The sequence below is a fragment of the Diceros bicornis genome, chromosome 14 (genome assembly GCF_020826845.1).
Source record: "Diceros bicornis minor isolate mBicDic1 chromosome 14, mDicBic1.mat.cur, whole genome shotgun sequence".
NCBI classification, from domain to species: Eukaryota; Metazoa; Chordata; class Mammalia; order Perissodactyla; family Rhinocerotidae; genus Diceros; species Diceros bicornis.
Genome location: NC_080753.1, coordinates 51,755,671 through 51,778,119, shown reverse-complemented (window position 1 = coordinate 51,778,119; position 22,449 = coordinate 51,755,671). Strand labels below are relative to the sequence as shown.

The 22,449-nt window shown below is 46.2% G+C and overlaps 1 protein-coding gene across 7 annotated transcripts in view; it reads left to right on the top strand.

The window, feature by feature from the left end:
- Nucleotides 1-671: 671 nt before the first annotated feature.
- Nucleotides 672-22,449, top strand: part of JARID2 (jumonji and AT-rich interaction domain containing 2) — a 258,502-nt gene continuing 236,724 nt past the window's right edge. The window contains exons 1-2 of one of the 7 annotated variants that reach the window (XM_058555224.1): nt 672-735; nt 1,500-1,703. In XM_058555224.1, the coding sequence (XP_058411207.1) occupies nt 1,659-1,703 (45 nt within the window). In that variant the 5' untranslated portion in view covers nt 672-735; nt 1,500-1,658. Of the gene's footprint in view, nt 736-761; nt 782-1,010; nt 1,704-4,035; nt 4,055-22,449 lie in introns of those variants that run through there. The other 6 variants (XM_058555225.1, XM_058555223.1, XM_058555227.1 and 3 more) reach the window with 6 other exon arrangements.

The following is a 22,449-nucleotide window of genomic DNA, read 5'->3' as shown; positions in this document are numbered from 1 at the left end:
CCGTGGGGCGCGGGCAGAGGTGACCTCAGACCACCCCGAGCCCGACCGCGGCGCGCTCCGTGCGAATACGCGAGGCGCTGTCCTGAGGTGACACCGGCTGCGCAGCAGAGGCAGCAGGCGCCGCCGATCAACTAGTTCGCACCGAGGATTCCTCTTGGTGCGTGGCCCAGTTTTCCTTAGGACGGGCTCCAACCCCTCGCTGACACCGCCCCCCGCGCCGCCACGCTCCGAGGCCTTCCCCCGGGAAGCCTCGCGTCCCTCCCCCGCCGCTCGGCTCGGGCCGGCGCGCGCGCGATTCCTCGATTCCACAGGCGGTTCGCGCCGCGGGTGGGGGCGGGGCGCGCGGGGAGGGGGCCGGCCGCCGCGGAAGGAGGGGGGCCGCGGCTGGGGGGCGGGGGCGGGCCGGCGTGGGGAGTTCCTCGCTCGCGGACCACACGCTCTGCGGGCCAATCCCGAGCCAGCCTCTAGCAGTGTCGCACGCGGGACACGTCCAAGCGTTTGCTGGCAGGGCCGGGGAGGGGGAGGGGGAGAGGAGGAGGGAGGGGAGTTGAGTGACAGGCTTGCGGGGCAGGCTGGGAATTGTAGTTCCCAGCTCCCGTGGCCATAGCCATTTTGTAGTCGGGGGACTACAACTTCCAGAAGATCAAGGGGACCATTCTAAGGTGCCCCGGGAATAGGCGGCCCTCCCCCAGGCCGGGCGTCCTGGGGCACTCGTACCCAGCAGCCCGGCTGCAGGTAGACGCCAGGGCAGTGGCGGGGGCCAGCGTGTGGCGGCTGTGGGGTGAGCGGCAAGCTGGGGAAAGGGGGTGAGGTGGAGCGACCGAGCGTGCCATGCATTGAGCTAGGGAGCCTCTCTCAATTCCACTCCTAGGCTCGGCGTGGGAGCGATGCCTGAGGGCTTGTCTGGGAAGGGTTCGTCGAGGCTTCTCGGGTGTCTAGTCGACGGGGCTGCGGGGATCCTCAGTACTGGGCCAGGGGCGGTCGTCGCCGGGCTAGGCGGGCGCCTGGTGGCTCAGCTGTGGGAGTTTTCGGCTAGCGTCCGGCGGGGAATTACTCGAGGAGCCCTAACTTGTATAAAAGCAGAGTCCATTTAAAGTTGGGCTGGATAGCCTCTCTCTCATTGGTTAGGGGGCTTGGAAAAAAGAGACTCGGCGAGCCCTCGCTGTGGTGCTGCCGCCGCCGCCGCCGCCGCTGGAGTTGACTCTTCTGCTCGCACTGCTGCTGCAGCACAAACGTGACTTCCAACATTTTTTATTTATCTTTCCCTTTTCTTTTCCAAGATGTAACTACAGATCAGACACTAAGGACCTTCACGTTTCGCTGATGTAGTTTTTGGAGGAAAAAGGGGGGGAGTGAAGGGCGTCGGTTTTTTTTGTGTGTGTGTTTCGGGGGAAATTTTCCATTATGAGTGTTTTACTAAAGTGAATTTTTTTTTGTTGTTTGCTTCGTTCGTCTTTGGCTCTTTTTTTTTTCCTTCCCAATTTCGGATTTATTTTAAGGCGAATCGGGCTTTGGGGGAAGAGGAAGAAAAGTCGGATTACAAGATCAACCACCACCAACAACAATAAAAACCACCAGGATATTTTTTTGCAAATTTCTGACGGCTTTAAATTCATGAAGCAATTGTCCCCTTTTGCAATCAGCATTTGGATCTCAGAATGAGCAAGGAAAGACCCAAGAGGAATATCATTCAGAAGAAATACGTAAGTGCTCGTAACAACACATCCTTTGACTTGCAGTTTTAAGCAATGGCTGTGAATGTCAAGTTTATAGATAATTCTGCAGCTGAAGGGTTTTAAACACAGCGTCCGATAAGGCTGTTTCTTTCTTTTCTGAAAGAGGGCTTTTCAGGCAAAGTCGTGTCTGCCTAGTTTGGATGAAAAAACATATTGGTGTAGCGATACCTCAAGTGAATATATTGACCTCGAATGACACAACCATAATCTAGTTTTAGATGAAAGGCAAGGGATTTTGGTGGAGCTTGGGGGGGCTGGGGGCTGCGGTAATGTAACTAAACTGCATTCTCAGGCGGATTTGGCCCCATATTGCACTTTGCATGCAAATGAGCCTGTGTTATTATTATTAATGTTATTTGGAAAATCGTGTAACGCGGGTGTGTTGGAAGCCCTTTAAGTTGCAATCGAGGGTCCGATTATGGCGATCTCGTTCCTTGCACTGGCACATCAAATTTAATGTATGTGGTCGTTTTGGCTTATCTGGTTCGCAGCATAAACCAGTTGGGAATCATGTTACAGCGAATGCATTTGTTGGGATTGACTTTAATAATGGGACTGGTTTTGTTTAAAAATTCATGGTTTCCAGTTTTAGGGGAAAAAGACATACAATATAGCTAATGTTTTTAAGTAGATATGTGAATGCATATGTAAGTGACTACAAATTTCTCTCTGTTCACTGGGCTTTGAATCACTGGGCTTTGAATCACTCTGAAATTGGGTGATTATTCAGAGATTTAAATGGTTTGGAATAGTTAAATTTGTTTTGTGCATAGTACAGCTACGTTTTGATTGGCATGGGGAGTGTTTTTGTTTTGTGTGTGGTGGCTTTTTTTTTTAAGTTTGGGGGGAGGGAGGGAAGAGGGGGACCGAGGGATTAACCAAATATGCACTCGAGTGATCCGTGATTAGCTGCGTGCTTTAAATCAGAGAACCCATTTTTTCAAAAAAAGGCCAAATGAACATACATTAGGAAATAATAGAACGTTATAAGAAAGTTTTATTTAACTCGAGTCAACAAATTGGTGTTCATATTTTCCCTTTTTGAGCAATGTGATGTGGGTAATGGGAGATGACCTTCGGGGCATTGGTTTTGTAAAAAATACATTTAATGGAAAAGCTGAATGCCTCTTCTGGAGGGCTGATCCTAATCTAGACACGTAAAGTTCAACTATGAAAGAAATGCAAGGTTAAATAATCGAGCCCAACTTAAAAAGCTGTACCCTAAAGAATTTAGAATTAAAATACATCCGCATTGCAGAGGACTGGGTAGAATGCAAAGGACGAGTTTAAACTCGGGCTGTAGAAACTGCATGGAGACAATCTTGCCTGGGAGCGTGGACGCCTTCCCGGGGCACGTCCGATTCGGGTGCAGCCACAAAGCAGATGGGCTAGAACTTGGACAAGAACCGCTCTCTCCACTCCTCCCCCCCACCCCACGCCATCCCAGACCTCGCCGAGTTGGAGAGCGGTGTGGGGTGGGATTTTTTGTTGCCGGTGGTCAGCGGATGGTGTCGAGTCCGGGCGTCCGGCCGCAAGCCCGGGGCCGGCGGCGGCCGCGGGAGGCAGAGCACGAGTTACCGCTGGGGGAGCGGAGCCCGTGTTCCCGACGTGCTCGCGCGGGCTGCGGCGGGGAGGGCGCGCGGGGGTCGCGGCGGGCTGGGCCGGGTTGGGCGGGCGCGCGCGCGGCCTGTAGGGGGCGGGCTGCGGGCTCCGGCTCGGCTCGGGCTCCGGGCTCCGGGCTCCGGGCGCCGGCCGGCTGCGGGTGGGTGGGGCGCGGGGCGGCGCGGCCCGCTGGGCCCGGGGGAGGGGAGCGGCGCGGGGCGGGGGCGTGCCGGGGGGCGGCGCGGCGCACAGCTGCAGCGGGCGCCCCCCACCGCGCGCACAGCCGAGCATGGCGGCGGCGGCCCGGCCGGCTCCCCGCGGCCCTGCCCGCGGCTCCAGTGCGGTCCCGAGAGCAACAGGTTAAGCCGGCGAGACGTCAGCGCGCCCCCTCCCCGCCCCCCGGTTCCTCCCCCGCCTGGCGCCGGCCTCCCCGCCCTCCGCCCCCCGCCGCTCCGGGTTCCCGGACGCTCCCGGCCGCGTTCTGTTGTCATTGTGACGTCACAAAGGGAAGGGCCCGGGTGGAACCTTCTCCTCCTCCTCCGTGACGTCAAAAGTCGGGCGGGAGGTTCCAGAGCGGCGGGGCGGCCGGGGGAGGAGGGAGTGGGGAGGAGGCGGGGGTTGCGGCGGAGCGGGGCTGCCGCGTGGGAGGAGGAAGAAGGGGAGGAGGATGCCATCGGTCTCTGCCTTCCGCCCCGAAACGCTGCGCTTCCCTCCAGGTGAGAGCGGGGAGCCCTTGGTCCCCACGGGAGTGCCCCCGACCCAGTTCTGATTCCATTTAGTGGATGGAGGGGAGCAGGAGGAGACGCCTTCTTTCTGCAGAAATGATTCCTCTGTTTCCAGGTCTGCTGATGGGGTGGCGTTACCACTGTGGTAGTTGTGTTTGCTCACCAACGCTTTGGAAAAGCCAGGAAACTTCATTCAGGGAAAGCCTTGCTCTGTAGGAGCACCATGTTGTAGATTTGGCCACCTTGTCACTTTAAGTCGTGTTTGGGGTGTCTTTGCAGAATGTGGCCGGATGCTTTTCTGGGTGATGCTGCACAGTAGAAACTGTTGCTCTTTCTGAAAGCCTTGCAATACCACGGAGGCGAGTGGCGCTCCTTCGCTGTGCCAGCTCTATATGCCTATTGAGTATCTTGGGGAGCCAGACGAGGGAAGACTTGTCATTAATAGGAGAGCACTGAAGTCTGAAGGTGTTCTGGGCTTAGTTGTTCTGAACAAGAGGCTCGCAGTCTCAGTCTATTTACTCTTCTGTAAAATGGAAAAAGTAGTACCTGCCTTTGTTACTTCACTTTATGTGAGAAGATTATGTGTGTGAGATAACCTGCGTGAAAGATGTAAAACCGTATGCTCTTTCTGTGTAAGGGGTGGCGTTATTACTTGAGCTGGTGGAAGGCAGCACATTTCCTACAATTGGTCTCAAAAGCCTTAGATGCCTGCCGCGTTGCCATTTAGTTTATTGCCTTAGCAAAGCAAGTTTGGGGCTGCGATTGTAGATGGCAGGCTTTGGGAGACATGATTGTTGTATTTCATATTAAATGACATCCTGGAGAAACTCATAAATTGCAACGTAATCCTGTCTTAATTGTGCTGGGTACGACTCCCATTACAATACCTTAAATAACTGAAAACATTTGCCTTTCAAAGCCCCAATCCACTTGGACAATAAAAACAGTTGCATGTGTTGCTCTAGGGGTATTTTCTGCCATTTCCATCACTGCACTGGTTGGTTATTCCTAGGGAGAATCACAGAGATGATACCCAGGCTTCCAAACCATTTGATCTTTGATGCTTTATAGCAGGTAGGAGTTTGAAGTAAAAATATCTGCCACGTGAAGGTATGGTTCATGCAGTTAGTACGAAAACAACCAGTTTGACTTCTAGGACAGCTCAGGCAGAATTTGTACCACTAGGGTATAAGTGTTAAGTATCAATTTTATGATTTAAAACTGCAGTGTGATTTAAAAAACTGGGCAAATTTTGTTACAAGATTGAAAAGCAGGATTTAAAAAACTATAATTAGAATTACAAAAAATTGTAAAGAAAAAAGTAGAACTACACCAAAATATAGTGGTAGGATTTGAGTCCGCCCCCTCCCCACTGCGTTTTACACCCAATTGTTATTTTACAGTTTTGGGGGGAAAAACTTGCACACATTATTTAATTGCTGTGTTTTTCCTTTCCTGGACTGGTCACATGGCTTTCTTTCTGCCTGTCTCTTGTAGTGGAAAACCTTTCTCATTGTCATGTAAGTCTAGGGCAGAGGCAATTTAGCAGCTAACACCGCATGGAGAGATTATGGAAGAAATACTGTCAAGTTACGAACCCAAAGTGTATCGCTGAAATTTAAAAGGAAAAGTAAGTGATGTCCAAAAATAATCCAATTTGAGTTACTATTACCTGGGTTATTATTACTTTACTGTAGACAAGTATCTGACTTGTGTTTTCCCCATAGCCATTGGCTCAAATAGCCAACTAGAATTATTTAGTACTTAGATGGTATAATGGCTGTTGCTTCTCTCATAGTAGGTTAAACCAGTTTCTGTTGCTGGGCTGAAGGCTATTGACCCACTTCCAGGTGCCTTGGAAATAACTCCAGTGTTAATCTTAATATATACCCTGCTCCAAAGGTTATTTAAACTTTCTTCCTTCAGAAAAAGAAAACCTTTTGGAGTATATAACTGGTGTCTGTTACATTCAAAATAGAAATGCTTCTTTTCCTCCTTTCCAAGACGACATGGGAAAGGCATAGTAAGCTTAGTACATTAAAAACACTTGGTAAAGGCTAAGCTGGAGTGTTTTTACGATTTGCCCTTGATCATGATGGTCTGAGGATGCAGACTCCTGATGTTTTTACCCAAATGGTTAAAAAGTTTTGCAGCCTAAGAAATGTAGTTTTTGGAATTCTAGTTGCACCGTTCTAATGCTCCTAATGTTACTGGTCCATGTCTAGGTCTCCCCAGTAACAGCTCTCCTAACCACCTTTTACCTACCCAGCCTACTTGCCCTGTTGGCTGCAGAACTTCTGGCTGTGATACCCCAATACGAAGCTTCTGGCCACTGGGCAGCTCTGGGGTATGTGTGCCTCTGTCCCCTTTGGCTCCCACTCATAGAAGCCTTGCCAAGTGTCAGTTGTTTTGTTTCCAAATGTCGTTATTCCAGTTAGACTTACTATTGCAATTATAGTTAAATATTACGTAAACCTTTGAACGAGTGTGAAAAGAGAGTTGGTTTCTATGAAAACTTTAAGTTGAATGTTTTGGGAATATGCGATAAAAGTGAATTAAGGCCGTTAAGTTAGATGTGGACCCGATGTTTAAAAGACTTGGGGAAAATCTGTGTAAGGATCTGGACACACGTTGCTTTGCAATTGATTCCCTTTTAAGAACCAAACTTCTTTTTTGCCCAAATGCCCTTCCCAACAAACAAACAAAAAAGCATACCTTGGAACACCTGAACTCGCAAAAAATCCAGCTGAAAGTACGGTCGTGTGTTTCAGTTAAAATGTTACTATATGTGTCTGTATGTGTATAAATATATATATAATATATGTTTTTAGGGTTTCTTGCCTCAAACTTTGCTTCTGGTCCCTATCAACTCTGATAAGAGTGCTTTCGTTGTATTTAGCCTTAATCCCCAAATATTAAACCAGACTTCGTTAGTTTGTGCCACATAGCCTAGGTAAAATGTGGATCAGTTTAGAGTGGTCCTACTGAGGTAATTTGTGTTACTTCTAGAGTTAAAAACAATTGAGTCATTCACTGGATGGGAGGGGACAGAAAGATTAGTGATTTTACACCTTATTTATATGGAGTTCAGAAGCTTGTATCTTGTACTCCAGCAACTTTATTTTGTCTTACTTCGGAGATACTGCTTAAGGTCTGTTTCATTTCAAATCCTTAAGCCTACTTCTTAATGGAAATGAGACAAATTGAATCTCAGTTTGAATCAATTATCTTTTGTTTCTCTCCATCTCCCAGGTAACTGTTTTCTCTTCATTCTTCTGACATCCCCCCCGCCCCCATCCTCAGTTGCTTTTCCGGGCCCTGTCTTCGTTTTTCTGGGTTTTTTGGGGATACATACTTGCCTCATCATGACAGGCGTCTTTCATTCCAGGAGTGGGGACTCGGATGACTTCTACAGCTGTGATACAGTATTGCTGTTTGTCTACTCTTTTGTAGACAATTTGAGCCAGAGAGATTTTTCTTATCCTTTTCGGTTTTAATCTTTCTTGGGACTTCAGTCAACCCTAGAGCCTTCTGGCAGCCTCACTTTTTAGTGAGGGGTTTTTGTTTCCCTTCTGATTGAGAATACAATCATTAAAAGTAGAGCTGAGGGCTGGCCCTGTGGCTTAGCGGTTAAGTGCGCGCGCTCTGCTACTGGCGGCCCGGGTTCGGATCCCGGGCGTGCACCGACGCACTGCTTCTCCGGCCATGCTGAGGCCGCGTCCCACACACAGCAACTAGAAGGATGTGCAGCTGTGACATACAACTATCTACTGGAGCTTTGGGGGAAAAAAAAAAGGAGGCGGATTGGCAATAGATGTTAGCTCAGAGCCGGTCTTCCTCAGCAGAAAGAGGAGGATTAAGCATGGATGTTAGCTCAGGGCTGATCTTCCTAAAAAATAAAAAGTAGAGCTGAACCTCGTGGGAAGTGGCGGTGCTGGCTGGAGATCCTTTTGCTCCGGGTTGAGGAATCCTGCCTGTTTCCAGGACTTCCTTTTCCTGTCACTGCTTGCAAGTGGCTTTTCTTTCTTGTTCTCTTAGGCAGGATGTTTGGGATGGGAAAGGGCCCATGTTTTACAGATGTAGATCTTGTCCCAGAGGGCGAAGTCAGGTCACACCTGAGTGAGCAGCAGGACTACAACCCTGGGCCCTTGGGTCTCTGGGTTTCTTTCCCCTTCCAGCAGGGTTTGTCTTGCTACTGATTTCACTACTCTTGTAAAATGCTGCCCTCTCTCCTGGGGCTCTCTGCCGTTTGAAGAAATGTGCAAGAATAGCTTGGAAAACACTCGATGGCCATACAACACCCACCACTCCTGAAAGCATCGCAAAGGGAAGAGCCAGTCAACTCTGAAATAACCGCCCACATTTACTGTTTCCATAGTGAGTTCACACGAGAAAAAGAGGCTGTTGAGTCCATTTTACAGAAGAGAAAACCGAGGTGAATAGACCCTGGCCAGAGTTCAAGCCTGTAACTCCTCTCCACTTCTTAGTGCAGATGAAACAGAGGTAAAATGAGTGATGGGTGTATGGCCGACCCTGTGGCTTGGCGGTTAAGTGCGTGCGCTCCGCCACTGGCGGCCCGGGTTTGGATCCCGGGCGCGCTCCAACGCACTGCTTCTCCGGCCATGCTGAGGCCGAGTCCCACATACAGCAGCTAGAATGATGTGCAGCTATGACATACAACTATCTACTGGGGCTTTGGGGGAAAAAAATAAATAAATAAACAAAAAAATGATCAGTGTAGCCCCAAAAAGTGGAAAAAAGGCCATGATAGGGGCTCTTGGCAGCCTTTGGAGAGGTTTTTTGCTTGAGAAAGTTGGGAAAGTTAAGGCAGTTCATCAGCCTCCAGGAACAGAAGGAGTGTATCTCAAGAGCTTGTTTGTGTTTGTTGTTTTTTTAAACACCAGTTGGTGGAGCTACCCCCTCATCCCCAGCTGGCTGTTTCCTTGAGTCCTCACTGGAAAAAGAGCTGAGATGCCAGTACCCCAGGGACTGGCCCGTTTGCTCTGTCTAGTTTTATAAGTGCCCCACCCTGGTTTACCTGAGGGCCCTCTCGGGCTACATTAGCTCAGCTGGCTTCCGAGAGCCCGTTTGGTTTCGCAGGGGCTGTGACAAAGCGTCTTCGCTACTTTCTCTTGCACTTGTGTTGTTGCTCCTGACTTTGCTGCTGAGGGGCCCGTGGGGTGCTGGGGGAAATCATTTGCCCTCAGATCCTCGCCAGGATCTGAGCCATCCGGTAAACAAAGGCTGCCCAGATATGTTAACGAGGCAGCATGAGTAATGGGAACATTATTCATAATTACTCACGTATTTGTAGGATGTATGAAGGTGTTAGGGGAACCCTACTGGTAGAAGTTCTTGAGAGCTGTTCTTGCGAGCTGGTGCTACCTAAAAGGCCTAAATTGGATTTTAAGTTCTAATTTTGTAAGTCTGTCAAGCTCCACCACCCATGAAGCGGAAGGCCAGTGAGCACTGAAATATTATCAACGGCGGTGTTTAGTTACCATGAATCCTAGAAGGTTCACAAGAGACATAGCCCCGGTTTTGCCCCTCCATAGTTCTAGTACAGCTCTTCCCTCGCGCGCGTATTTTCTCCAATACAACCAGAAATTCTTTTCTAGCAATGTTTTTTGGGGTCAGGCGTGAGGGGGGGGGTCGTGTGTGTCTGTTTTCCATCAGGAGACCCTCTCGTTTACTGTGACAGCAGCCCAGGTATCTAGTGACATCATCCAGGAGAATGTGGGAGACCTTTTGGCGCCTTGTTTTATTACTCTCTTTGTAAACCTGGGTGGTTCTTTCTCCATTATTGCTTAACCACAATTTTGGTTAGGACTTGATCTGCAATAGTTGAGTGTGTTATCTCTTGGTTCTCATTTCTGCCAGCTGTTAAAGTGTTTGGTGCCTGTGGGGGCAGAAACAGGTGCCAGGAGGAAATGAGAAGGGATTAGGACTGAGCATGTGTTTCTTGCATTTATTCCTTCCATAAGTTTGCAGAAAGGGAACTGAATGAATGCTTATTCTGTTAAGCAGCAGTTGGATATAAACATCATTAAGACTTGGAGAGTTTTGTGCTTTGTGTATATGCCTTATTACTAGTACATGGGCTTCAGTAATGAGATGCCTCAGATTTGGACAGGCTTGTTTTGAATGTATAGGGTACCTCTGTAGTAACGGACAAAATTGGGAATATGAGCTGAATTCACTGTTGGGCTGTGTAACCCTGGGCAAGCCATATAACCTCGCTGAGCTGCTCCCTCATCTGTTCATGCACTTCACAGGCTTGTTGCTGGGAGAGCCAGCGAAGTTTTTGATGTGAAAGCACTTTGTAAACTGCATACTACTGCACAAATGCTCAAGGTATTATTACACGGTTGGAAATCACCAACCTGGAGACGTCAGACCTGCCAGCAGCCTTCCTAGCTGACTCAGAAATAAATGAATCAAATGAATTCTATGCTTTGCCTCTTAATAAACTGAATGAATAGTAACAGATATTCTAAAGTCCATTTTGGGATCTAAAACAGGGCTTTAAAGATTAGAAGGTGGTATAATTGCTTCCCACTCCCACCCTCCGTTGGTTGCCGAATCTCCTCTGTCTTATCCAACACGTGACTACCAAACACGTCAGGGTGGGGAATGAGAAAGAGGAACAGATTGAGAATTAAGATCAGAGTGGCACTGAATCTGTGCACAAAGGTGTTTCATCAAAGATGTTTAAGCAAGGTGTTGGAGCAATAATCCTTGATATTGAAAATCTGATCATGATCCTTCAGTGGCTCCCTCTGGTTTTCAGGATCAAGTCTAAACCAAGTTTGTCCTCAGCACAGCATAAAAAACCTTTCTTGCTCTGACCTGGGCCTCTCCTGCCACCCATTCCACTTCAGCTGAGCCCAGCCTCTTAGCACATCCTCGTTCCTCTACTTGCTCTGTGAACAGATTGTCTGAGGAGCCCACCTAGCCTGTCTGGCCTTACTGGACAGCCTGCCACCCCCTCCCCAGTCAGGCAGAGCCAAGCCCCTTCTCTCTGTTGACCTGACTCCTCACACCTACCTGTAGGAGCTGGAATTATTGTTTACATGTCTCTTAACCTGGTAACCACACGAGTAGTGGCTGAATTTTATAAGTTATCACACAGTTGAAGAATATTTGAGTTGAATCTTCTGGAGTATTTCAAATACTACCTAGTAGTGAGAGAGAATTGGTGTGAATCTAGTGGAAAAAATGAACTTAACTAATCAGAATTTTATAGCTGAGAGAACCTGAGGTGTCTAGTACTGTTGGGCGATTTGCTTGAGGTCGCACATTTTTTCAGTGACCCACTGGGGCTTGAACTCCAGCCGCTGCTGCAGTGGAAGGCCATCTGTGTTCCTGCCTTTGGACAGGTCTTTTGGACATGCTTCCTAGTTCCAGGTGGATTCTCAGTTATCCAGTAACTGCAGGAATCAATTCATTTTCATGGAAAAATAAAATCCGCATGTAATCCCCATACTTAATTAGGCCAATGACGTTTTTCCCCTTTTGACAATGACTTTTTTGCTTTATAAGAAATCATTCAAATCAGACAACTACACAAAGATAAAAAGCATTGCAATTGCACTTGTAGATATCTAATTTTACATATGTGGGCTCAAACTCTTAAGTGCTTTTCTCTTGCTTGCTTTTTGCATTTATATCTTATCTCAGTTATCAAAGTACAGTTCCACATCATTATCTTTGATGGCTGCAAGCACTCTGTTGAGCTGTACTGCAGTTTACTTGGCCTGTCTGTCCTTGGTGGCCTTTTCATGGTTTTGGGGCTGTGGACAAAATATGATGTTTCTTGTACTTACCCCCAAATTCCTCAGAGTGGAATTACTGACTCAGAAGTGCCCCTGTTTATGTTTCAATCCCTCCCACCACGTTGCTTTCTTGGAGAAAGGCTATACTAATTTATGGTCCCACAGGTAGTTCGTGTGAGGCTGGTGGGTTTGTTTGTTTGTTGGCTTTTAAAAAGGAATACAGGCACTTGTAGCAAGTAGTAAAGATGTCAGTTGAGTTTTTTGTAAGTTTCTGTTTTCTTTTCTTTCCTTGTCCTCTCCCAGGGCATTAGAACTAAATGAGATAAGATATGTGAAAGCAACTAACAAAATTGCTTGAAGAACACAATGTGTTATTAGTCAGAATGACTGTAGTAGTGAAGGGAAGAAGAGAGTATGTATAATTGTACAATTACATATTTTATATTTATGAAATGCATTTTTGTGACGACAGGACATACCTTAATATGACCCAGAATCGCATTGTTTTCACAAATGATTTCAGCCTTGTGAGGTGGGCTTCGAATGGTTACAAAGGTCCAGTTGGGCTTCGAATGGTTGCAAAGGTCCCGTTGGGCTCTGGCTTGGAAGACCATTCAGTTAAATACAGCTGATAGGTTGTGGTTGCTCACCATGCTCTGGCACTGTGTTAGGTGTTAGGAAATAGGATATTGTCCTTGTCCTCAGAGAATTTTTACAGTGTAGTTGACAACAGGGACGCAAAATACTGTGGGAAGAGATTGAGTGACCTTGTATAAATCACTTCAGCTGTCTAAGTCTCAGTTTCTTCATCTGTAAAATGGGGGAGACTTATACTTTCGTTATTGGTTTCTCAAGGTCATTGGGAGGAGACAGAATCAAATGTTAACATATGAAGTGCTTTGTACATTGCAGCTACCTAGACTGTATAAGTCCCACAGGTCTTTGGCTATAATTCTGCAGCCTCAAGGTTGAAAAAGGAACATAGTGTTGCTAGGTCATCTTGGCTGATTCCAGCATATCCGGGTTGTCTGAGGAAGAGGTTAGAAATGAAAGTAATAGATGCTCAGCACTAAGGTTTGCTTTTTGTTCCTAACTTAAGGAAAAATGCAGTGTGATCTTTACACCAGACACTTTTTGATTGTTCAGGTGATGAATTTTTATCTTTTTTTCCCCTGGTGGTATGTCAGGATGAGGTGGTGTCACACTGCTGCTAAGAATAAGCATTACTTTTTGATGTTTAAGAGAGTATTTTTGGGTAAACTTCTTTTCAATTAAACTTTTTAATTCTCCAGTCAAGATGTCTCTTTAGAAATGAGGTAAAACTGAACGCTTATTGGTTTACCCAAATTGCCCCCTTTTCCATCCTCATGCCACCCAGAGCACTAAACCTCCGAGTATTCTATTTTCAGCTTGAAATAATGGCTTGATATTGGAGGATGAAAGAGCCAGTGTGAATGGAAGGCATTTCCTGAGGAGCCATGGTCTGGAGTCCCAGCTAGACTGGTAGCACATGGTTGCCACCTGCCTTGAAGGGCCTCGTTGTGTTATCTTGCTCGAACTGTGTCTGCCCCCACACCACAAAACTTGGTCCTCCACACATGCCGTGTGACTCCTTTCAAACTGATGATTCTGCATGGCAAAGGGCACTGCCTTTGATAGATAGCAAATGAATGGAGGACTTGCTTTCTTTAATAGTTTGAAAATCGTGAAATGTTGGGTGGCGCTCTATAAAGAGTTCATTCGTGTGCATTTAGGAAAGGGCTGGAGTGGTTTGATAAGGGATGAGTCTTATTAATCAGCCTAATTATTTGAGTGTAGTTTTTTTTTTTTAATAACTTTATTTATTTTCCCCCAAAGCCCCAGTAGATAGTTGTATGTCATAGCTGCACTTCCTTCTAGTTGCTGTATGTGGGACGCGGCTTCAGCATGGCCGGAGAAGCAGTGCGTCAGTGCGCACCCGGGATCCGAACCCGGGCCGCCAGCAGCGGAGCGCGCGCACTTAACCGCTAAGCCACGGGGCCGGCCCTGAGTGTAGTTTTTTTTAACATTCATTTCCACTCATTCTGCAGCCTTTTTGCTGGGACTTGTAGTTGGTTGTAGTTTTTGGAAGGGGGTTTGTTTTATATATTTACCTTCCTATACCACTCCTCATTCCAAAAAGGATTTAAGGCCATAATGAGCAGTCATCCTGGGAGCAAGTAATTTTTGCTTTGATCTGACTAAAGTTCACTTTCTAAATCCAAAAAGTGACAACCAGATTAAAATACGGGCAGTGAGCAGTTGTCCTTCTCAACCCAGCCGTGTTTGGGCTGAGTAGCTTTTTGTTTTAGCTTTGAAAACTTGACCTAAAACTTTAATTAAGGTGAGATTTGTTAAGTAATATTGGTATTGACACCCTGACAGAATTTTTAATCTGGAAAAATTTTAAAGGTACATGAAAGTAATCCCCACTGGTGATTACGTCTTTGAGTGGCAGGATAAGATTTCTATGTAAATGTCAATGCAGTTTATCACTTTTTTCCACAGTGCTGGGGACCAGGGAGGGTCTGGATTTAATAATGACCTTCTTGGGGGGGAGTAATGGTAGATTGTTACTGCATGATTCAACGTTCTGTGTCTTTAAAAATGTTTTGTAATGCTCATTCTGTATCGTAATCCTCAAAACTACTGTTAGGATTCCAAACCATTGTGGTTTAAACTTAGCTGGAATCTGAAAGGTGGCTTATGGAATGAAAGGAAACCTCCTTAAATAAAGAACACATTTGGCTTGTCTGATTGTCCCATAGTCTGGGCTTCGGGCATATCTGAGCCAGAGGCCAAGTCTCCTGGTTGAAGAGGTCGGGGAATACTTGTTTCATTCTACTGGGCTAGTTTTCCCCCAGCTCAATATAAACACCATCAATTAGTCCTGCAGAAACTCCTGCTACAAATATAGACTTGCAAAGCTTCATGTTATATACCAAGTTCTTGTCTGGATGAGAAGCACACTCTGTTGTACTTGTGATAAATCAGAACTCTAATGATGCTATTAAAATGGGTTTTCTTTTGGCCCTGGTAGGCTAGAAAGCTTTGGGAGGTGGGGTGGCTGGGTCTGATTTAGAAATATCTGAAGTTAAAAGTGGTGTTTTTTTTCCTCTTCCTTCTTATTCTCCTCCCTGCTCTAATTAAGTGATGCGATCGCTACCCCAACACTGACGTTAGCCCCAAATGAAACACATTTTCTACTCAACTAGCCTTTGTTCCTTTCCTGCTTCCATGAGACTTGCTGAAGTTGTCATGTTATTTCTTTCCAGAATTTATTGGAGCAGTAGGGAAAGCCACTTGGGAGTATAAGTAATGATGATTATAGAGAACAGTCAGTTTACCAAGGAAGGGCATTATCTTTGACTTGCAAAAGCTTTTACAGCCGAACATTGTTTGCTTCCAGTTGCTTAACACAAATGGAGACCCTACTGGTACCTGTTGTAAGAGGAGTCGTTTTACTCTATTTGTGCATAGAGGTCATCTCCATGAAGAACAGAACACCTTGCCCAGGCATAACTGCTTGTTTCTCTGGACGGACATTATATACGATCTGGGGAAGGCCTTAGGTGGTGGTTCATGTTTTTTTTTTCTACCACCAACAGCAAATAGTCGTCCCTGCTGAGTGTTAAAAGATTTCTGAAGCTGATAAGTAATATCTAATTTACTTTTGGAGTCCCCTCCTTCTAACTGCTTCCTACCTGCCCAATTTATGAATTCAAAGATGGTTTTAAAACTAATTTAAGGGACTTGTCTGAGTAGCACTGACATGGAGTAAATACATTTTAATAGTAGATTCTCCTGCTCTTCATTAAAGCCCACAGTAGAGCTGCAGGGGAATAGGAAGCCTAAAGTTGCAGTTTTTATTTATTTGGAGATTAAAGTTACCCTTCCTCGCCCTTTGCAGTCTAACTACATTGTGTGTGTGCGCCCGCGCGCGCGCGCGTATTCTTGGCATACATTGCTGTTCTTTGCCGCTGTATCTTTAGCAAAGTGTCAGCCCTTTTTAGCCTTTCTTTTTTTAAAACTCTCTTATATTCTCAACTTATTCCAGTTCTTCTGGCAGCTCTTCAACTATTTCTCTTTGGCGTTTCAGTGGTAGTTCAAGACGAAAGGCATCTTAGGCATCTCAGTCTTTCCCTGAGTGATTTTGGACGCAAATGTGATTTTTTTTTTCCCCTTAACAATTCAGTGGTTTTTAGTATATTCAGAGCTGTGCAGCCATCACCACAGTCAATTTTAGAAAAGAAACTTCATACTCATTGGCAGTCACTCCCCATTTCATCCCAGTTCCCCCAGTCTCTGCAACCACTAATTTACTTTGTCTCTATGGATTTGCCTGTTCTCATTTTCTATAAATGGAATCATACAATATGTGGCCTTTTGTGACTGGCTTCTTTCACTTATGATAATATTTTCAAGGTCCGTTCATGTTGTAGTATGTATCAGTACTTCATTCCTCTTTATGCCTGAATAATATTCCATTGCATGGACGTACCACCTTTTGCTTATCCACGCATCAGCTGATGGACATTTGGGTTGTTTCCACCTTTTGGCTATTGTGAATAATGCTGCTGTGAACATTTTGTACCAGTTTTTGTGTGGATGATGTTGGCCCTATTCTTGAAATAGCTCAAACTAGAAAGTTGTGCACGTGTAATTATTACTAAATTTATTTACTGCTCTTTTACTAACCTGTTTCTCCCAGCTTGTGTCGCGAAGCCTCCTGCGTTCTCTCAGCACAGCGCTGCATTGAGCCCTCCCCTTCTGGGGCACTTGCCTTGCGTCTGGGGGGCGGGGTTCTCATTTTCCTCCCTGCCTGACTGCCACTTTCGCTGCGTGTGTGGGTGGCGAAGAGTGGTCTTGTTTCCTCTACCCCTTTGCAAACTGTAAACACTGTTCACACACGCCAGTGCTAGAACCATATGCTCCCCTTGCTTAGGTGTGAAAAAATGGTGGGACTTCGACTTTCGTACTTTCGTCATGGGACGTTTTACTTTTTGTGGGTGCTCAGGCGATTTTGGCTGTAGTTGTGGGTCTTCAGATGCATCTCTGCACAGCATTTACCACATAGTTTTGGGAGGGCTAGAGTTTTCACTCTGGCTCCTCTCTGGGAGCACAGAGAAGGACGGGGGAACTATTTTCCTGCCTTACCTTTGCTTTTGACTTTCTTGTTGTTACTTATGTTAACATTCTTTGGCAAAAGACTATAGGGAATAGGAACTGCTGTCTACCTAGAAATTCTCCCTGATTTTCTTGCTCCTTGCAAGCCTGCTCTACCTAACTGAAAAAATGTTTAAAAAAAAAAGAGCCTTCATAATGAACTCTTTTAAAAAATGGGAGTTCTTTTAAGGAAGAGGGATGGTGCCGTGTTTTCTTTTGATATTTCTGCTTTTTACCAGATTTATTTTTACCAAGTTGGTGTCAAATTGTTGAGATGAGGTTGGTCTCTTGAGTCAGGCACTTTGTGCTCATTTTTAAGTGTTCATCTAAAGTATGAGGCCATGGAAGAAAGGTAGAAGGTGGGGAGGGGCATTGAAAAAGTCACACGGCCAAGGGTGTGTGTTCTCATTCTCTAGGAGTGCATGTCTTGGTGTGGATGTCTTTGCCTTGCCTTGAGGTTCCTGACAGGGAGTCAAAGACCAGTGTGTCTGTCAGCACTTGGAATCTTGGTTATTACATAATGCTCAAGTTCAGTGTCAAAAAATTCCTTAGTAAGGGTGTTGACCATGCTTTTTTCACACTCTCCAGTTTTTCTGGTATGGCTCTCTGTTCCAAATTGACTCTTGTGCTCAGGTCATTGATTTGGTTTACCTAATGGGGACCCTCTGACTATATTTGATACATTCTCTATAGTGGCCAAATAAACCAAGAATTTGCAAGGTTGGATACCCACCTCCATAGAAGGTAGATGTGAGTGAGTGAGTGTGTGTATGTGTGTGTGTTGATGTGCATGAATATGTAAGGAGGAGTTAATATTTTAAACTTTGCATTGTTTAGCTGGAAATCTGTTCTGTTCTGCCGGGCTGCCTTTGTGTGGTGTACCTATAACCTATACACATACTTGTGCCTTTTCAAAAGCAAATGCCACATCCCTTCTACTAAAATTGCTTATTAGAGCTAATTTTAAGAATTGAGTTAGAACTGCCCTATAATGTAATGCAGAATATTTCCCAATAATGCCTAGGTTAACAATGATAGTCTTGCTGTATTGTGCAAAAAAGGCTTCTGTTCAGACCCAGCTGGGTTTCAGGCTTAATTCATTGCTCTATGGTGGGATCACCACAGCTGCTGTGGGGCCTTTACAAATGCAAAAAAGCTGTCAGTGTTTGTTTCATCAGCTGCATAAGTGATGAGGCCAAGTTGAGGAATCCATTCCAGTGCGCAGTGTGCAGGCTGTAGCCATTATTGTTTACAGAATTAGTGTGTTGGAGCTTTAAAATAGTTGGCACATCGACTGCCCTTTAAAAGCACAAGACTGAGGAACAGGACCAGTTGGTTGTCCTTGTAATGTTGGCCGGATCCAGCCCAGTCCTTGTCTTGAACAGTCGCTGTTCCAGTCTGTGCTGTGAGACTGACTTTTGGATAAGGTGGGGATGCTGAATTCTTGTCCCTTTAGTTCTGCATCTCAAACTTAGGTTTGTATTCTTATTTTTTTAGTCAGTTATTTAGAGTTTTCATAATTGTAATTGAATTTTAAAGCCTTAATAATCCTCTTAGCTCCAAATAGGTCTAGGATTGTCAGCTGGGACGTCAGCTATCTGTGCAGGAACATTCCAGATCTAGCTATGGGATTCATTTTGTAGAGTGATATTGCTTTGGGAATATCACTGATTTCTCCCTGTGGATACAGAAGTTAAGGCTACTTCTTGGCTACAGAAAGACCCACTGGACAGGACACTTTCCAGCCAATTAGGGGGTATCCCTGCAGGGCTCCTCCGTGGATGGGACCTCCTTCCCCAGGGACCTGGTATACATACCCATGACAGCATGTCCAGTCCCTTTTGGGCTGGGCAAGCACGAGTTTGAGACCTGTGTCTGTGGTCTTTCACAGGACATTGTAGAATTGTCCCAGCCCCTCTTTCATTTTAACCTGTTTTATTTTCAGCCCCCTTCTCAGCTCGGGGTCTTTCAGAAAGTCATGCTTCATGGAAGCTGGAGGGCCCTGGTGGTAGCCAGTCTGTACAGGTTTTTTAAAAGTTGAGCTTGTCAGGTCTCGCGGCCAGCGGAGATGAATAATGGTGCTTCCTTCCTCCCTGCTGGAAAGGTCCCAAAGGGCTCTCCCATATTCATAAAAAAGATGGCACCAGGCTCAGGGTCTCCAAATTAAAGGTCAATACTGATCATCTTTATCTCAAATAACTGTCACATATGCTCTCGTTAATTCCCTTATGTCTCCACATTTTACCCTCCGAAGTGCCTGGAGCCCAAGAGCACAGATGGGTCCGATGCATCCCGTGTGGTATTTGTGCTGATGAAGCAGAGTTTGGGGATCCTTGGATGTCCTCCCTTTAAAAGAGCTCTTTTGAGGGGAGAGGATGGTCTCTGACAGGTATGGATTAACACTTAGCGCCAGTGAACTTCCAACAGAGAACAAATTGAAATATCAGTCTAGATTCTCTACTGCCTTCTTAAAACCCTCCCACCTGCCATCACACGCACTCACCCTGGAACAGTAGCGATGAAAAGGAAAATAGCGGACAGTGAAGGCCACATCCTCTCCCCCTGGGGGAGAGACTAATTTGCAGGGCCTCCTGAGGAAACAGCAGCCTCGTGGTCATTGTTCTCCACCTAGCAGTGCTTGGTTGCACTTCAGGAAACACCATTGCCCAACCTGTTTCTCCTGGCTAGGGTGTCTGTTGTGTATTTTGGCTTCAGGTATCTTTTATCAAAGACCCTTCTGCTTTTATTGTTATTTTGAGGCAAAAACGTCTTCTTGTGTTCATTTGTTTGAAAGTAATGCGTTCTCAGTTTTTTAGAACAGTTTTGTGAATACATATCTGAGTGAACACACGCTTGTGAGTGTGTGTGTGTGTATGTATGTTTTCATATGAATGTCATCTCATGAACCCTGGAGACCTCAGTTGCCTGCATCCTAGAAAAATGCTCTAAATGTCTGCCTTGCCAATTAGCTGAGGGCCCTGGAAGATCACTGGGCCTCATCTTAAAGCCAGCCTCAGTGTTCTTCACTGTAAAATGCGTTGCAGATGCCCCCTGAGCAAAGATTAGGTGGTCTTTACAGGTCTAACTGTGCCCCTAGCACGCTAGGCATTCCTTTCCACCTGCACATCAGTGTCGCTTTCTTACAGCCGCTGTGATAGAGGGTTTGGACTAATACTGACGTATCACAACTTGCTGGGTGGCAGACTGTTAGTTAAATTGTTCTCCTTTGGCTGTGAGGAGAGATGGTGAGCTCAACAATCTAAGCATAAAAAATGTGTCCACAGAGAGCCTGAGCTTCCTGGAGTGGCATTCTCCTGACCTCAGCGTCCTCTACTCATCAAAAAAAGAAAAATCTTAGGTGAGCAGCTCACTAGCATCTGATGTAGAGCCTCTGTTGGAGATGTAGAGTGCCTTGGCTTTCCCCACTTACAGGTGGCTCAGAGATCTGATTGAGGGGAAGCAAAAGGCCTGGGGATGCCAGCAACTGGGAAAGGAGGGCCTGAATCCTAACCAGCTGGCTGTAAACAGCAGTGGGTGCTGAGGAGGAAACTGCTGCTCTTTGGAAAGGCGTCGGTTGTGAAATAGTCCAGGTAGAACGTTGTTCTTAGAATCAGGTTTCAAATGATAGTAAAATGTAGACAGATTCGGAATACTCTGAGAATGGAGTATTATGCTGGTTCCAGGGAGTTTTCCGGTTGATCGTTGCAGCCTCTGCTGTTGAAACTCTCTCTGGGAGGATATTTCATTGGCATTCCTGCCTTCAGAAGTCTGCTGGTGATGTAGGAAGGAGATTTCATCTTGGTTTCACTATTGGGGACCTTAGAGGGCCTCCTGGTTGTTAGTCCGATAGTTCTTTGTAACTGTACATCTGTCTGGATGGGATAGGAGGTTATCAGGCTGTGTGCGTTGCTGACCCCCAGAGGGCTCTGTATTGTACCTACATTCCTGAGGGTGGTGTTGTGTTACTGGGGGCCCTGGGAATAAGCTCCATTCATCTGAGTCTTCAACAGTCTGAGGGTTCAGCAGGAGGAAAGTTGGTTCCATGGAATGCACATTCACACAGCCTCCCAGAATGCTACTGGGTCGGAACTTCTACGTTTTAATCCCCAGAGTTACAGAGGGGGCATTAGTCACTTAGACTTTCTGGCCATAGCAGGGATATGGACTCCTCCCCACCCCAGAGTTGGGGGTGGTGGATGGTGGAGGATAATGAAACCTTTGCTCCTAACTGCCTATCTTATCTGCTTACTGGAAATTCTGATAAGCACTTTTTTCCTTCTCTGGAAAGCCCATCCCCATCACTTGACATAGAAATTTAAAACAAAATCTCCAAACCCTCTCTGATGGCATATTTGACCTGAATTAGCCTTTTGTAAGGGTGTAGCTAGGTTTTCCTATAGAAGAGCTTTAACAACACGACTGAAAAGCTCATCTTTGAGCTTTTACTGTTGTTGACAGTGGTTATCTTGCTGCTGCTAATAGAAACTGAAAAGTTCATTTGCCAAAATGATTGTCATTTCCTTCTTAGGAGTGCGGCTTAAACTCCAGGACTTCATTTAGTCGGAGGGAAATGGTTGCCACCTCCCTGCGAAGCTTCTTGCCATTATCCAGTTGTGGCAGAAGGACTGCTGGGGGAGGCCTGGGGAGATGGGGGTAAAACAAAGCAACAGCTAAGTGGTTCTGCAGAATGTGTACTTCTCTCCGAAAGCCCGTTATGGAAAGCCTGTTGGAAAGGATAGTGGCTTTAGAAAGGGGGTAAAACGGGAGGTGGGTAGCAATCGCTGAAGCATGACAAGCCTCCCAAGTCCCCTGGGACTTAAAAACAAAAAAGGGAGCTTTTTGCAGATCTTTCGCATGCGCATGTCTTCCTCTCCTCCATCCATCCTCCCCTGCTGTTTTGTAAATCTCCCAGTTGGAAATTTTTAACATGGGAGAGCTTCTTCCTGTGCTTCAGTTGGCAGAACGCTCACACGCAGCTGCAGAGAATTTGCTTCTCCTTTTCCCAGCGTCTCTCATTTAAAAGCATTAGTGGGACTACAAAACAAAATAAAAACTTGACGGTTTTTCAGAAGTGGAAGCCAAGTTTAATTAAAGTCAAGGAAGTCGGGGCCTATAACTCTTTGTTAAACCTCTTAAAAGTCAGGCGTGTGCCAATGGCAAGCAAGGTGGAAAATGCCAGCGGCCGTTCCCAGTGAGGAAATTTAAGGCCTCTTTGTCTGGTTTGTGCTTGGGGAGCATCCTCGAGTTGATCAAAAGATGTGCTGAGCCATCATCTCTTGGTGGCCTTGCAATGGTTGCCATTTTGTTAGGTGGTTGCCTTCTTTTTGTTGGAGGAGGAAAACCCTTAAATAGCTTTCTGTTTTCCCCCGACCCGATGTGAATGCCCCACACCCTGTGCTCCACCCCCAGGCCCCCAGACCAAGCCAC